The sequence below is a fragment of the Vigna angularis genome, chromosome 1 (genome assembly GCF_016808095.1).
Source record: "Vigna angularis cultivar LongXiaoDou No.4 chromosome 1, ASM1680809v1, whole genome shotgun sequence".
NCBI lineage: Eukaryota > Viridiplantae > Streptophyta > Magnoliopsida > Fabales > Fabaceae > Vigna > Vigna angularis.
In genome coordinates this window covers 42611766-42627009 of record NC_068970.1, presented here as the reverse complement: position 1 = coordinate 42627009, position 15244 = coordinate 42611766, and the positions used below count along the sequence as shown (strand labels likewise).

At 35.3% G+C, this 15244-nt stretch overlaps 1 protein-coding gene across 1 annotated transcript; it reads left to right on the top strand.

Moving 5' to 3' along the window:
- Positions 1-10204: 10204 nt before the first annotated feature.
- LOC108347883 (LEAF RUST 10 DISEASE-RESISTANCE LOCUS RECEPTOR-LIKE PROTEIN KINASE-like 1.2) lies at positions 10205-13509 on the top strand. The gene is made up of 4 exons (XM_052872011.1): positions 10205-11122; positions 11905-11940; positions 12041-12316; positions 12524-13509. Exons 1-4 carry the CDS (start codon positions 10264-10266, stop codon positions 13432-13434), a joined length of 2082 nt encoding a protein of 693 aa, XP_052727971.1. The 5' UTR covers positions 10205-10263; the 3' UTR covers positions 13435-13509.
- Positions 13510-15244: the final 1735 nt, after the last annotated feature.

Below are 15244 nucleotides of genomic sequence, written 5' to 3'. Positions count from 1 at the left end.
TCAAAATATGTTTCCATTCATTCATGCATTATAAATATCATATCTCATCTCTAATAATTTATATTAATTTTAGTAGGTTAAATCATAAATTTTACACTCTTACGTTTCAATTCTACGTGCATACTTGTGATTAGTTCCATTTATTATCTCATTTTCATATTAGTACCATTTTAGTATAGTTTAAATTTATATTTCATTTTCCCTATCAAAGTTAGATTTACACATGTATACTTACTAAAAGTTTTGCAATCTTGTTAGATTTCATATATTGGTTTACCACTATATCACATTAGTGGAGAAATCAAATTTTTGCATAAAAGTTTATGCGACAAGAGGTTTACCAGTCTCTAGCAGGATGTATTTTGAGAACATAAAAATGACGTTTAATGGTTAACTTTCAAGCGATGAACCTCATAAGGAGTCAATACTAACAAGGATCAAAACATCTAATTGAACTCGTACAATACCAAAAATGGACTCGTACAACATCAAAACATCTAACTAAACCTCATAAGGAGTCAATATGTCTTCCAATCACATATCATGTTGCTTGTGATTGAACTTCATCATATGTGAGATTGACATCTCTTCTTTCCATGTTTGGAAAATGCTCATATATCCACATATATTTCCAATTTAAACAAAAAGTTAAAACTCATACATACATATGCAAATAACAGTAACTTATCCAAATAATATATATTTTTCACTTGTAAAGACATGGGATAATCTCCTAACTTCTCTATTTTGGAAAAGTAGGCATCCCCTAATTGGTCATAAATGTGGGTTAGGAGTACTCATTACATATTCATAGATTGTAGAACAATTGCAAATTTGACATTTTAATTGATATCACACTTTAATATGCAAATATGGTACATCCCACCAGATGCAATAAGTAAGCCCTCGCTATAAATTCCCATCTCTGGTGGACACAACTCTCTTCATATACCTTTTAGAGCTAACATAATTTAACGTGGGAAACACGACAATGTCTAATATTTGTAGTGCATCACTCATATCTACCTCGAGCAAACTCCCATATGCTTGAGACACTAACAAAATCCAGGATATCATACAAACAAGATAACCCTAAAATTGAGATATGTAATAACATTAACACATCATCTAACATGATGGTGATCTCGCATAGTGGAAGGTGGAACATGTTTGTATCTCGATGTCACCTCATGATGTTGCTCAATAGAAATAATAAAAAATAAAGAGTTATAGTCTCAATTTGCGAATGTGGTGACCCTAGCTTATTTAACTCACAACCATGAGAGACTAACTTCAATCTCCACAATCCTTAAATATAATACTTAACTATGGAAGTTTTTTTACTTACCTCACCTTCCTTTTTGTGGTTGCAACATGATCTCCAAAGCTTACTAACATCAAGCAATCGATATATAGGTCCTTTAGGGAATTCGTGTTGCACATAAACTCCACCTACACTTACATTAATTACACCAACATCAACTCAAACTTCTTCGGAGCCTGTTCTATGAACTAATGCTTATCTACTACTTCCTCAATATGAACCTCCCACTAGTAAAAAAAGGAGATTCAAACTCGCACATTACGCTTCGGTTTCATCAAAATCGAAGCGTATCAAAATGCGGTGGCATTACTGTAATTCTGAACACACTATATGCCTCGGTTCTCAATCACCCGCGGCCTAAAACCCATACTGCTTCGGTTCCTAGAGCTACCTGAAGCATATAAGTTTTCAAAAATTACCAAACTCTGACGTTTCAGCTGACAACTTTTTTGCGACAGAGATACTGCCTCGGTTAGCACTCAGAATCGAGGCATATATGCATGCTCTTCCTGCACTTCCTGCCACGTTGCCCTGCTGCCACTGACAACTTTCTGGGCACAACGATACTACCTCGGTTAGCACTCAGAACCGAGGCAGTATAGCCTGCTAAAAACTGCTCCTTCTGAACATTTTGCGTTCAAGTACAATAAGAGACCGCCTCGGTTGCTTGAAACCGAGGCCATATATGGTTTTCCGCTTCGGGTGGGCGGCTAACCGAGGCATATAGCTGAATTTAATTTGAAAAATTGAATTTACTGAAATGTTTATGCATCGGTCTTGGATATAGCCGAGGTAGTAGGGCCTTTCTGATTCGGTTATTTGGTTAACCGAGGTATATCTGGAGTTAAAATTCCAGAACAGTTTCCTTCACGCGAGATTTCTTCTTCTCCTGTTTCATTCTGCTTCCTCCAACACCGCCCACTTCCCTCGCCGCCCCTCCCCCTCCGCGGTCGTCGTGCGTCCATGACGTTCTCGCCTTGCTTCCGTTTCTTCTCCTTCTCCGTCACCGTGCCTCAACCGTCCACGACTCTCCGTCAACGTGCCTCAACCGTCCACGACTCTACGTCCTTCTCCGTCACCGTGCTCTCCGACGACTGACGCTGCTGCCTCCAACGACTGATTCTCCTGCCTCCACTGTAGCCTCCGCTGGTCACACTTCGCCAGTACAGCCTCCACCGTTGCAGGCTCCGCCTCCACTTCCATTTCTTTCGCGCATTTCACGGTTGGTTCATTATTTGTGTTTTATTGATAATAATTTTATTGTGTTTGATTGATAATAATTGGTGGGGGATTGATATATTGGCCATAATACTAGCAATTATATTGTTATTTGATCATAAAATTTTGATATTTGTTTGATAATAATTGTTGTGAGATGATATATTGGTGATAAATAGAATTATAAATTTTGTTATTCTTTAGTATTAAAATGGATATGTGTTTGATATTTGTTGTTGTGAGATTGATATATTGGTTATTGTTATTAGATGATTACATTGGTATAATGGTTATTGTATTAAATTGGTTGATTTGGTTGACATGAAGATCCGAGAAGAGTTGGCACCAAAAGAGATTGGTAAACGTACTTTTTTGCCCCCTGCATGTTACACAATGTCCAAACAAGAGAAGATAAGTTTTTTGTCTTTGTTTAAAGAGTATCAAGGTACCACAAGGATACTTTTCAAATATCAAGAGCTTAGTCTCAATGCAGGACTTAAAGCTTGTTGGACTGAAGTCTCACGATTGTCACGTCTTAATGCAACAGTTGTTACCAGTGGCAATTCGTGGAATTTTGCCCAAAAAAGTTAGGCAGACCATAACTCGATTGTGCTCATTTTTCTCGTCAATTTGTAGTAAAGTCATCGATCCTACAAAGTTAGATGAACTTCAAAGCGAAATTATCATCATCTTGTGTCAACTAGAAATGTTTTTCCCTCCATCCTGTTTTGACATCATGGTGCATTTACTTGTTCATTTGGTCAGAGAAATAAAGTTGTGTGGACCAGTATACTTAAGATGGATGTACCCTATTGAGCGTTATATGAAGATTTTGAAATGGTATGTCAAAAATCAATATCGTCCAGAAGGTTCAATGATTGAAAGATATATTGCTGAAGAAAGTATTGAGTTTTGCTCTGAGTATATGACTAAAGCAAATCCGATAGGAGTCCCTCGGACATCATGGTTGAGTAGATATTCTACAAGTAAAAGCATTCAAGGTGTGAATGTGGTGACGAAAAGTCGTGAAGAATTGATGCAAGCACATCTGTACATATTAAACAACACAGATGAAGTGATCCCATTTTTGGAAGCACACAAAGCCGTTGTAAAGGACAACTATCCACGACAATCAGAGAAATGACAGTTGATGGAGCATAACAGAACATTCTTGTACTGGTTCAAATCTGAAGTTTCGAAAGAATCACGGTCCTCTGAGACTTTATTGTGGTTAGCAAATGGCTTGAAGTTTGATGTTGTATGTTGTACAGGCTACGAAATTAATAATTGCACATTCTATACAAAGACTTTGGATGATAAAAGCACAATACAAAATAGTGGTGTCAATCTAGAAGCTGAGTCGCTACAGTTTTCCACATCCAAAGATCAAAATCCTGTAGTTGGATCCATGGGATATTATGGTAGAATTGAAGAGATATGGGAAGTTGATTACACTAAGTTTTCCGTTGCACTCTTCAAATGTAAGTGGGTAGACAATAAGAGTGGTGTCAAAATAGATGAATCTGGTATGACACTTGTTGATTTTCGAAAGGTTGGTTATAGAGACAAACCGTTCATCATGACATATCAAGCAAGTCAGGTTTTTTATGTCAAAGATCCTGCGTCTGACCATTGGTATGTTGCTCTCCAAGGAAAAAGGCAAATTGAAGATAAAGAAGAGAATCTAAGTAATCTTCATATCGCTGACAACCATCCATTTAAAACGACAATAAATTTGGATGACGACCCTCTAATTGATGATATACAAGCAATACGAGAAGATCACAATGAGGGAATATATATATGACCAATCCATATGATTATGTATGAATTTCATGTTTGTGTAAATATTTATGGCTTTTGTTAAATAATATATGTTATTTTATAAGTGTTTTATTTATATTTCATCTTATTTATTGTGACAGATATATGGCTGAGTCACCTCATTCGTCAGGCGATGAAGTCCCCACCACTTCTAGACGGACGAGAGGAGCAACAAGGTTACGACAACTTATACTTAGAAGAAATGCAGGTGAGAGGACACCTGTCATTATTGACGTGGTCACTGAAGTTGCATCTGGCCCAAATGCAGATGTATTTAGGTCTTACCTTGGAGTACTAGCACGTGACCGTATCTCTATACTTACTCCATCCTTTGACCATGTTTCTAAGGCTGATCGGAATCTCATCTGGCAAGATCTATTGGTAAGTTAAGCAATATTGCTCCAAATTCTATATTCATTATATTGATAAATCTCTATTGATATAAGGTTATTACTTTCTTTGTTGCAGATAACATTTGATATGCCAAACGTCGAGAGCTTAAGGAATAATTGTTTATCTGCAATTGCAGAAAGATTTCGAGGGTTTAAGACAAAATTGACGTCTAGATATATATTTGGACCAAAAAGTAATGAAAATCCATGTTCCAAATATTCAGCAATTGACGAAGAAACATGGCGTCAGTTTGTAGAGCTTCGTTCATCCGAGGCGTGGCAGGTAAGTGCAGTAAAATCATTCAATTCATCATTCATAATTATCTACTATGACAATTGTTTCATTTTGTCACAGGAAAAAAGGTCAAAAGCACAGGGAATAAGCGCTCAGAATAAAAATCCACACCTACTGTCTCGTGGTGGATATAGGAAGCTTGAAGAAAAAATAATGAAGCAGAAGTCAGATAGTAGACTTCCACTTTCTGAGGGTGGTGACCCTCCTCCTCCTCCTTCACCACCATCTCGGCACGACAAGTGGAAGTTAGCCTGTATAAGACCATCGGGCTCCTACACTTCTGAGTCTGCCAGAGAAATATCTGAAAGAATTGTAAGATGTCATTTCTTATATTTTTACATTAATTTTGTTATATAGTATACATAGATTTTTCAAATGATTTTGAACTTTTGTTATGTGACAGGACTCCTTGGTTGAGCAGAGCTCCCAAGGTTAATTCACACAAGAAGGTCGTCAAGATATTCTTGGCACAGCTATTGGACGACCTGAGCACCCAGGACGAGTGCGTGGTGCTAGGACTAGCATAGGCATACGACAGTTTTTTGGGTCTTCCTCGCGTTCATATTCATACGAAAAGATGAAGGAGGAAATAAGAAAAGAGATGACGTAGGAGATCACAAAGAAGGTTCGAGCAGAGTTGTATGATGAAGTTGCTGAAATGGTTGCGCGCCATTTCCAGCAGCATTATGAGGATTATGGCAATCGTCCTCCGCCATCTCCTATAGCGGAACATGTTGTGCCCCCTACAGGTAAACTTATTTATTTTTGGTTACTAATTTACTTTTTGCATAACCTAACATTTAATTTGACAGGTAGAAGCGGTAAAGGAAGTTGTTCAGCTGCCGGTGTCCCAGGGGACGACATGGATGAAACTCGTCCATGTCAGTTATATATTCTTTCTGATACTGGGACCATGCTAGTGGCTCGTGGTACAGTTTATGAGACAGCCACTGTAGTGCATGGTGTACAACTTTCAGAAGATGAGTTCAAGGTCAAGGTGGATGAAGTTGTCATAGCGGATGCCATTCTTCTTGTGCCTACAGATGAGTTCTTCACTGTGGAAGAAACATTTAAGTCCTTTGTCGCCTGGCCTAGACATTTGGTTGGTGATGTATCTAATCCCCCGGTAAACACTCGTACTATATAGTTCTCAATTTTAATATTTACTTCTAATTGACCTTATAACATAACCATTTTTGCATTTAACAGCAGATAGGTCAAGAGGGAAGTCCTACACCGAAGAAGACTCATTTATCTTAGGATGACCCTCTTGGTGCATTAGACGAGCTTGCTAAAATCATTTCAGATGTGCCGATGAATGTACACTGGGATTCTACTACATTTGGAAGAGAAGCTCAGATTCCATTGTACTTGCATCATCAAGATGTTAGGGAGCTTGCGTCGGGTAAAGAAGAAATTAATATTACACTCATTCAGTTGTGGATGATGTAAGTTTATGAAAACTTTTTTATATAATTCTATTTTATCAACTTACTTATATCAGATTATTTCTTCATTTTAGGTATATGTTTGATGTTAGTAACAAGAAGGGGTTCAACGATGTATATGGGTTCATTGACCCCTCTATGACTCATGAAAGAAATAAATTTGATGATATCCAAACATACATCACCACCTGCTTTGGAATGGGGAAGGAGATATATTTTCTCCCTTATATACATGGGTAAGTGAAGTTTTTTAACTTCAACACATTCATTTATTAATTTTGGTATATGATTCATAAGTTATTACCAATTTCAGGTGTCATTGGCAGCTACTTGTGATCTCCATACCGGAGAACACTGTTGTCTGGTTTTGTTCATTGCAGAAGTCTCCTCCCAGCCCTCTTAGACATGTAGTAGATTGGTAAGAATCTCAATGTTTCGACTTTTTTGTTATATAAATGTATGCTAAAGGATTTTTTTTAATAGTTCCCTTGCAACACATATGATGTTATCTGGGAGATCTACTGCTACAGCTAAAAAGCTTGCATGGGTTGCCCTTAAGGTTTGGTATTTTAGTCCATACTTTGTTACATTTGGTTCCATTCAAATGATGTTACTTAACATTTTATAATTATGATGATATATTGTAGTGTAATAGACAAATGGGGTCATGTGAATGTGGTTACTACGTTATGTTTTGGATGATGACCATCATTCGTGCACATTACATCAGTGGATGGGAAACGGTAATATTTAGGTTTGAATTTTATTTTCTATATAGTTTGGATTTCATATACACTAATTGAAATCATTGTGTTTTATGCAGAGATTTAATAGGACTGCTCCAATTCCAGAGAAGTCAATTCAACTTGTGAGGAAAACACTTGCTAAATATGTAATTCATTTATATAATAGTATGTAGTAGATATTAGGATATAGTAAGTTCTAAGTTTATGTTTCTAAGTTGTTTTATGCTTTTCTACATTATTATAAGTTTAACTTTGTACATTGCATTGATTTATGCTTGAAACTTGATTTATGATTACATTGGATTGATTTATGCTTCTAAGAAGTTGATTTATGATTCCATTCAATATATTTATGTTTTAATATAATTTTCATTTAAAATATACGTTTCTGCATTATTCTGGACTGTTCTGGCTATAAAAATATATGCAGGTTTGTTTCTGTGGTTGGAAATGTTGCAGAAACAGACCTCATTTAAAAAAAAAAACAAGGATATATGCCTCGGTTCAGGTCATAACCGAAGTAGAAAAACCCCTTATGGCCTCGGTTATGGTCACACCCGAAGCAGAAAGTCTTGCGGATGAGGAAAAAAAAAACAAAATAAACTCTACTGCCTCGGGTCCAGCTACAACTGAGGCAGTAGAGTGGGACATACTGCCTCGGTTCCAGGGAACCGAGGCATAAAGTCCTACGAAAAAAAAAATTAAAAAAACCAAAAACTTTACTACTTCGGTTAAGGATGAACCGAGGCAAATTCCTCTCCTTTTATGCCTCGGTTCTCAACCGAGGCCAAAAGTATTAGACTTTTTGCCTCGCCTGAATATGCCTCGGTTCGAATACCGCTGTCTATAGACAAAAATAACCGCTGTCGTTTCCCCTAACTATACTAGTGTCCTTTTGTCCTAACCATTTACATATCATAAAACCCTTTTATCAATAAAATTAAATTACTTCATAATTACTTTAATCAAATAACAAGCTCTTTATTATTGAAAAATTGCAAAACAAAATACATTTTGGATTGTAAAACTTAAAATGTATTTGGTTTTGAATCCAAAATGTATTAGTTCTGAAATGCATTTGAGTTACACTTTAGAATGTAGTTTTAGATATGAAATATATTCCGGATTATATAATAAAAAATACATTTTAGAACAATACATTTTATATTATGCAATCGAGAATTATTTTGTTTTGAAATACATTTCAAATTTTTGATTTGAAATCATATTTTGAACTGCACAGTCTAAAACATATTTTAGAACCAATATGAGAACATGTAATCCAAAATATATTTCAAAACCAAATACATTTTAAATCTTTCACTCTGAAAGAAATTTTGAATTTCACAATTGAACATGTATTTGATTTTGAAATGCATTTGAGACAGTAAAATCCAAAATGTATTCCAAAAACATTAATGTTTTGCATACCAATACACTGATTCCGTCCGCTCCGCCCCCAACCCGAAATCGAAAAAAATAATGCGGATTAACCTCTTCATTTCACTAAAGCTATCGGGGTTCAAGAAGAAAACATGAGAGAAGTCATTTACTCATATTATATAATAGTCATTTATATTTCATTTTAAGTGTGATTGTCCACTAAATTAACATAACAAGAGGTATAATAACTTGAGTAAAAATAAGTTATTTTAAATTTTTTATTCCATTTCTCTTTTATTTTGATTTTTTGGATTATTGTTACCCAATGGATCAAAATTATTGACTCTTTAAAAATGTATCACATAAGTTAATTATCAAATATGAAAAATAGAATTCTATATAGATATAAGAGCAAAATTCAATTTAGTTCATTAGATACAAATTGACTTAAGTAGAAATTTAATTTGTTGCAAATGATTTAATTTAATCTGTTAGTTGATTCCATTTACATTATAATTATTTTACATATCATTGTTTATTTATTTTATAAAAAAATGATATGAATAAAAATTAATTATATAAAATTAATAAGATAAAATATAATATTTATTATAGACCCAGTTAAAACATGAATCAATAGAGTAAAAATAAACATAATTGAACTTGAATTCCTTTAATGAATTCAACTTTTAATTTACGTGTTGTTCATTTGATTTGTGAATCAAGTTTGACAAGTGAATCATCAAATCGAGTTTTAAACTATGTTACTGGTGGTTTGGTTCATTCCTTTTCTAAAGCTAATGAGTTCTTCGTTTTGCATACATCCTACTGTAACTGTCCATTTCTAATATATTTATTCCTTGACTTTGTCAAACCAAGCACACAATCATGTGTCATTTTATATATATATATATATATATATATATATATATATATATATATATATATATATATATATATATATATATATATATATGTGTGTGTGTGTGTGCATTAAGATATGTCTTGTCAGCCCATACCAGCATGTTAAAGACTAATATTATAATAAAGTGTCAAACTTCAGAAAATAATACTTAAAACATTGGTATTCAAGACCCCACCATTTCCTTAATTTGAAAAGTCAATATCTGATAAAACTATTTAGATCAACATCAAGTAATCACATGTGTGATTCAATGCTTCAGACAGAGCTTTGAAATATTTGCATACTTGTTGAAATATGTGAATTTTGGTGTGATTGCAGATAAAACACACCATATAATATGATGGAGCGTTTCTTGATATGATATAACAAAACTTGAAATCAAGCTTTCGGGGTATGAACATCAGATATTCAAAACTTGAAAAATCTAATTAAACTATATTTTTTTTATTATAATCTCAAATATGGTCGTGAAGTGTGATCATCATAACGGTATATTAATAAAAAAATATCAATATATTTTTATTGATGAATATTTTATGAACTTTTGTTGTATATCAACCCATGGTATTCAAAATTTGAAAAAAATAATTGTACTCGTGTCTTGTAATAGCTGTTGAGGTGGCGAGGTGGAAGGTTCATAAGACCAAGATTGGAATAAGAAACGCAAATATCGTCCAATTCAGCAGCTATTGAAAATTCAGAAGGTCAATGGATAAAGCGAATATTAAAAAGGAACAACGTCATGGCATTGATCACTTATATCGTAGACCTACCCTTCTTTCATTTCTCATTTTCTCTGTTTTTTCTATGGCTAATTTGGTATTGCATCATAATGAAAATGTTCCTGTGAGCTTCTTCTTCCTTGCATCAATGTTCTTGGTCTTGGTGGCATCAATCAGTTCCCAAGAAGAGAACAAACACGAAGAGTGTAGCAAGCCATTCAGCTGCGGACTAACGTCCATCTACTACCCTTTCTGGGGAGGGAGCAGACCCAGTTATTGTGCTAGCAACCACAAATTCAAGCTCAACTGTGAGGATAATCAAAACTCCACCCTTCAACTTGGCTCACAAACTTTTCAAGTTCTTCACTTTGATCCAGTTCAGTACACCGTGAAAATCGTTCGAACAGGCATTGTCTATGATAATTGCTCTTCCTCGGCCGTAACCAACAACTCCGTGGATTCAAATCTCTTTAGATACTTGAATGTTAGGAACATCACCATCTACTATGGTTGTCCCTATTCCCTGATTTCAAACAGCACACGCTCTTTTCAATGCAAGGAAGATGGTAACAAGAGTGCTTTCTATGGGGACCCTGCAACTGGGAAAGTCCAAGACTGTGATGGAGCTAGGATTGAAGTGCAAGTAGCACAGGAACTTGACCCTAACGGGGGAATTCAAGGACTCAACAAAGCCTTGAGTGAAGGGTTTGAAATACATCTTATTTCAGAGGCACAAGTTCAGTGCTTAAAATGCGTTTCAACTAATGGAACATGTGGGGCTAATAATGAGTCTCAGTTTTCATGCTTTTGCCCCAATGGAAGTGAAGGTTTAGATTGCTCTAATAGTATGTCTTCTTTCACTTCTCTTCTATTCTCTTCATTCATGTGTCCTCCATGCACATATACATATGGATTTCAACTTTTGATAATAGATTTATTTTGTTTGCGTCTTGAAATCTGTAGAAATGGCTGTTTAGAAATCTGTAGAACTAGGAACCTAGTAAAAAATAAACCATTGACCAAGTCAGAGAACAATTTTGTTGTAGCTAATTTGATAAAAATATTGCTGGTGTTCAAAGATGTTACAGGAACCTATGTTAGGATTTAGGTGGCTGATGAATCTTCAAAGTTGTTGACTCTTTTTTGTGGGTTGGTGGCAAACAATTTGTTGCTTCTAGTTTAGGAGGCTTCACAGAAATCCTCCTCTTATTTCTTCAGAATTTTCTGTGACACGGAATAATATGATTAGGTTGTGTTTGGACATTTATTTTTCACATGTTTATTTTGTCTTAGTGGTGTTAATTTGGTGCTCACAAAGTATTGCCAAAGTGATGTTACATCTTCTGAATTTGTCAATAATGGTCTAATCATAAATTACATTCTTTGATGTGGTTCTATTCTTTTCTCCCTCTCCATCTAAATCCAGATTTTATAGTGCAATTCTATGTGAAACTATTTTGGTCTGTTGACTTTGACGATATGTTGCTTATCATTCTCTTTTTATGTAGTTTACTCATTACCTAACTCATAAAAAATTAGATATTTTTCTTCTATATCCTCCTTGAATTTTCATGATTTTCCACAAACTGTTCTCACTCCTGTTTGTCTTCTATGTGGACTGTCTCAGGCGATAAATGGAACTGGCAAAGGAAGCTGGTTATAGGTAATATATATCCCATTATCCTTGGAAGAGAATTCACAATGTTGTATAATATTTCATTAATACAGTTATACTAACCGAAAATTTGAATGATTGTTGGTAGGTGTTGCTGCTGCAGTGATAAGTGGAATTGTATTTAGCCTTGGCTTTTACATCTATTATGGTCGTCTAAAGAAGAAGAATCGTCTCCGTGAAGTAACATCTTCTGTAATATATAATTCTAAAGGAATCTCACATAGTTCTTCTTTAGAAGATTATGAGAAGGGAAGTAAATACATTGGAGTCCACTTCTTCACCTATAGTGAACTTGAAGAGGCCACAAACTTCTTTAATCCAGACAGAGAACTAGGAGACGGAGGATTTGGAAAAGTGTATTTTGGTAAAACTCATCACCCTTTCTCATAATTATTCACTAATTATCAATTTTGTACCTGAGACATTCACAGTTTATGTTGTTCTTAGTGACATAAGCAATATTAGAATCTAACACTGAAAGGAACTTAGTTTCTTCTATAAAACTGTGTATAAAAAGTTTAGAATGGGAGATATATTGATTTGAATTGTGATATATTGATTTGTTGTGTAGGGAAACTTCAGGATGGACGATTAGTTGCAGTGAAGAGAATGTACGAGAACAGTTTGAAAAGAGTTGAGCAATTCGTGAATGAAGTGGAGATCTTAACTGGCCTACACCACCAGAACCTTGTGTCTCTATATGGATGCACTCCTCGCCACAGTAGAGAACTTCTGCTGGTGTACGAATACATTCCAAATGGAACCGTGGCTGATCATCTTCATGGTCAAAGAGCAAAACCTGGCACACTCCCTTGGCACATCAGAATGAACATTGCCATTGAAACTGCAAATGCATTGGTATATCTCCACGCTTCTGACATCATCCACAGAGACGTAAAAACCAACAACATTCTCCTTGACAACCACTTCAGTGTCAAAGTAGCAGATTTTGGCCTCTCACGTCCCTTCCCAATCCATGCCACACACGTTTCCACTGCCCCACAGGGAACTCCTGGTTATGTGGATCCAGAGTATCACGAGTACTACCAGCTCACTGATAAGAGTGATGTTTACAGCTTCGGGGTGGTGCTGATCGAGCTCATATCTTCTATGCATGCGGTTGATATCTCAAGGCGTAGACATGAGATCAACTTGTCCAACATGGCCATCAAGAAGATCCAAAGTGGTGCGTTGCATGAGATTGTGGATCCAACTCTTGGGTTTGAGTCAGATTTCAAGGTCAGGAAAATGATCAGTGCAGTGGCTGAGTTGGCGTTTCAGTGCTTGCAGAGTTCCAAAGATGTGAGGCCTACTATGGCAGAAGTGTTGGATAGACTTGAGGATATAAGAAGTGATGGGAAGTATAAGAGCAGGCATGAGGTGCTTGATATATCAGAAGATGATACTGCTTTCCTCAAGAATGAACCTCCTCCTCCTTCACCTGATTCAAATTTTCAAACTGTACGTAGTATAGTTAACTAGTCTATGATTTACATTAGCTGTTGTACATAGAATCATAGAGCTGATTCATTTGGTTATCAAAAGTTTATTCCCAATTTTTTTTTTTTAATTCTTTTATGATTATGCGGTCATGTTTTGATATCTCAAGGGGGTTAAAGAACGAATGACATATTTTCTTCCTCTGTCAAAGATATTCTATCAATGTTGTATCATCTTCTTGGAAAGAATTGTGTCACGCCCTATATCTCATTCATCATCTCCCACTCTAACCCAAATTGCCACCACGTAAACATTCTTCAAATTACAATAATATCCCCTTATTTTTTTTACATAGCTTACTTTTAGGCTGATGTAAATAACACATTATAGAAGCATATTTTGTATTGCTATAGATATATAATAAGATATACTACTTTGTAGTTTCTTTTTTTTCAACAATAAAATTATATTAGATATAATTGTACTCCATTTTAGCCTCCTTTATTACCCCTTTGTGGATTGTTTTATAACCCCGGAATTGGTTTGATCCATTTAATTTCAACTTGCATTTACAGTTAGTATGAGCTTGATTAATGATTTTCCTTTTATCCGATATTCTTATTATTGTCAACTACTGCATGAACTAACTATGGCTCACTCAAGTCAATCTGTTATGAGGGGCCTCCCACACTACAAAAATAATACATTTTAGGAGGGATTATTTTCCGGCGGTTTCAGACACCCCGATAACTTCCGGCGGTTAATAAGAAAAACTGCCCCTAAATATTTTATTTTTAATTTTTAGAATAATTTCCCCTTACCCCTCCCGCCTCTTCATTCCTTCCGCATAATCTAAATTTCTCCCCAAACCCTAATTCTCTCTCCCCGCTGCCTTCAATCTCCCAAACCCCTTCATTCCTTCAACATAATCTAAATTTCTCCCCAAACCCTAATTTTCTCTCCCCGCTGCCTTCAATCTCCCAAACCCCTTCATTCCTTCAGCATAATCTAAACTTCAAACAATTTCTTCAAAACAGATCTGTGGTTCCCCGCATCACAATCTTCAAACAATTTTCGTGTTTGTTCCCCGCATCTGTGTGGCTTCGTGTTGGTTCCTTGCTTGGAAACGAGGCGTTCGTCAAGATATCTTATTATAGAAAGAACACAACACTCTCAACAAGGTTCCGATCAATTTCGTGTGTTTTATGTTTTTGTTTGGTTTGGTTTTTTTTCTCTCTAACCTTAGTGCATGTGTTGCGTTGAAAGAAATAGAGGTGGAGTGTGAGTTTTTGAAGAGGTGGTGTGAGAATCTGACGGAGGAGAACAAAAAGAAGTGCAAGAGCTCAGTGCGGAAGACTTGAAATATGATTTAGGTATGAATTAATGGAAAAATAAATCGCATAGCAGGATTTTATGGTTAGGCTAATAAATTGTTTCCAACTTTTGAGAGTAGCTTCGTTACTCCTGTTATCTTGTTGAGTTTGGAATCATGAATGTGACATTTGATAAAAATGATTAACATTTTCTAATAACGAATTTAACCTTAATAAAATTGTCTTTGCTTACCAATCTCAATCTTCACAACAGTAGAGTGCCGTAAAGACCAAATTTCCAACTATAACTACATTATTTATTATACAGTTTAACTGATATCATTACACAGGTTTAACTTTTTTCTGATATGGATGATTTATTACACAGTATATTTTCTGAAATTGTTTGTAAAATTTTTAACTTTAATTTTTATGAAGTTAATGAATTTGTAATACTTAAGCATGAAAGTGTGTAAAATTTGTTTTGATCAACTGGTTTGCATTGAGCCATTTTTCCACTCTAACTGTCAGACCCTTCA

Excerpts from the sequence above, each read along its gene's own strand:
- LOC108347883 (XM_052872011.1), top strand. The coding sequence starts at position 10,264 with ATGGATAAAGCGAATATTAAAAAGGAACAACGTCATGGCATTGATCAC. Across the intron at positions 11,123-11,904 it reads AGGTTTAGATTGCTCTAATA|GCGATAAATGGAACTGGCAA; the intron begins GTATGTCTTCTT and ends GGACTGTCTCAG. Across the intron at positions 11,941-12,040 it reads GCAAAGGAAGCTGGTTATAG|GTGTTGCTGCTGCAGTGATA; the intron begins GTAATATATATC and ends GATTGTTGGTAG.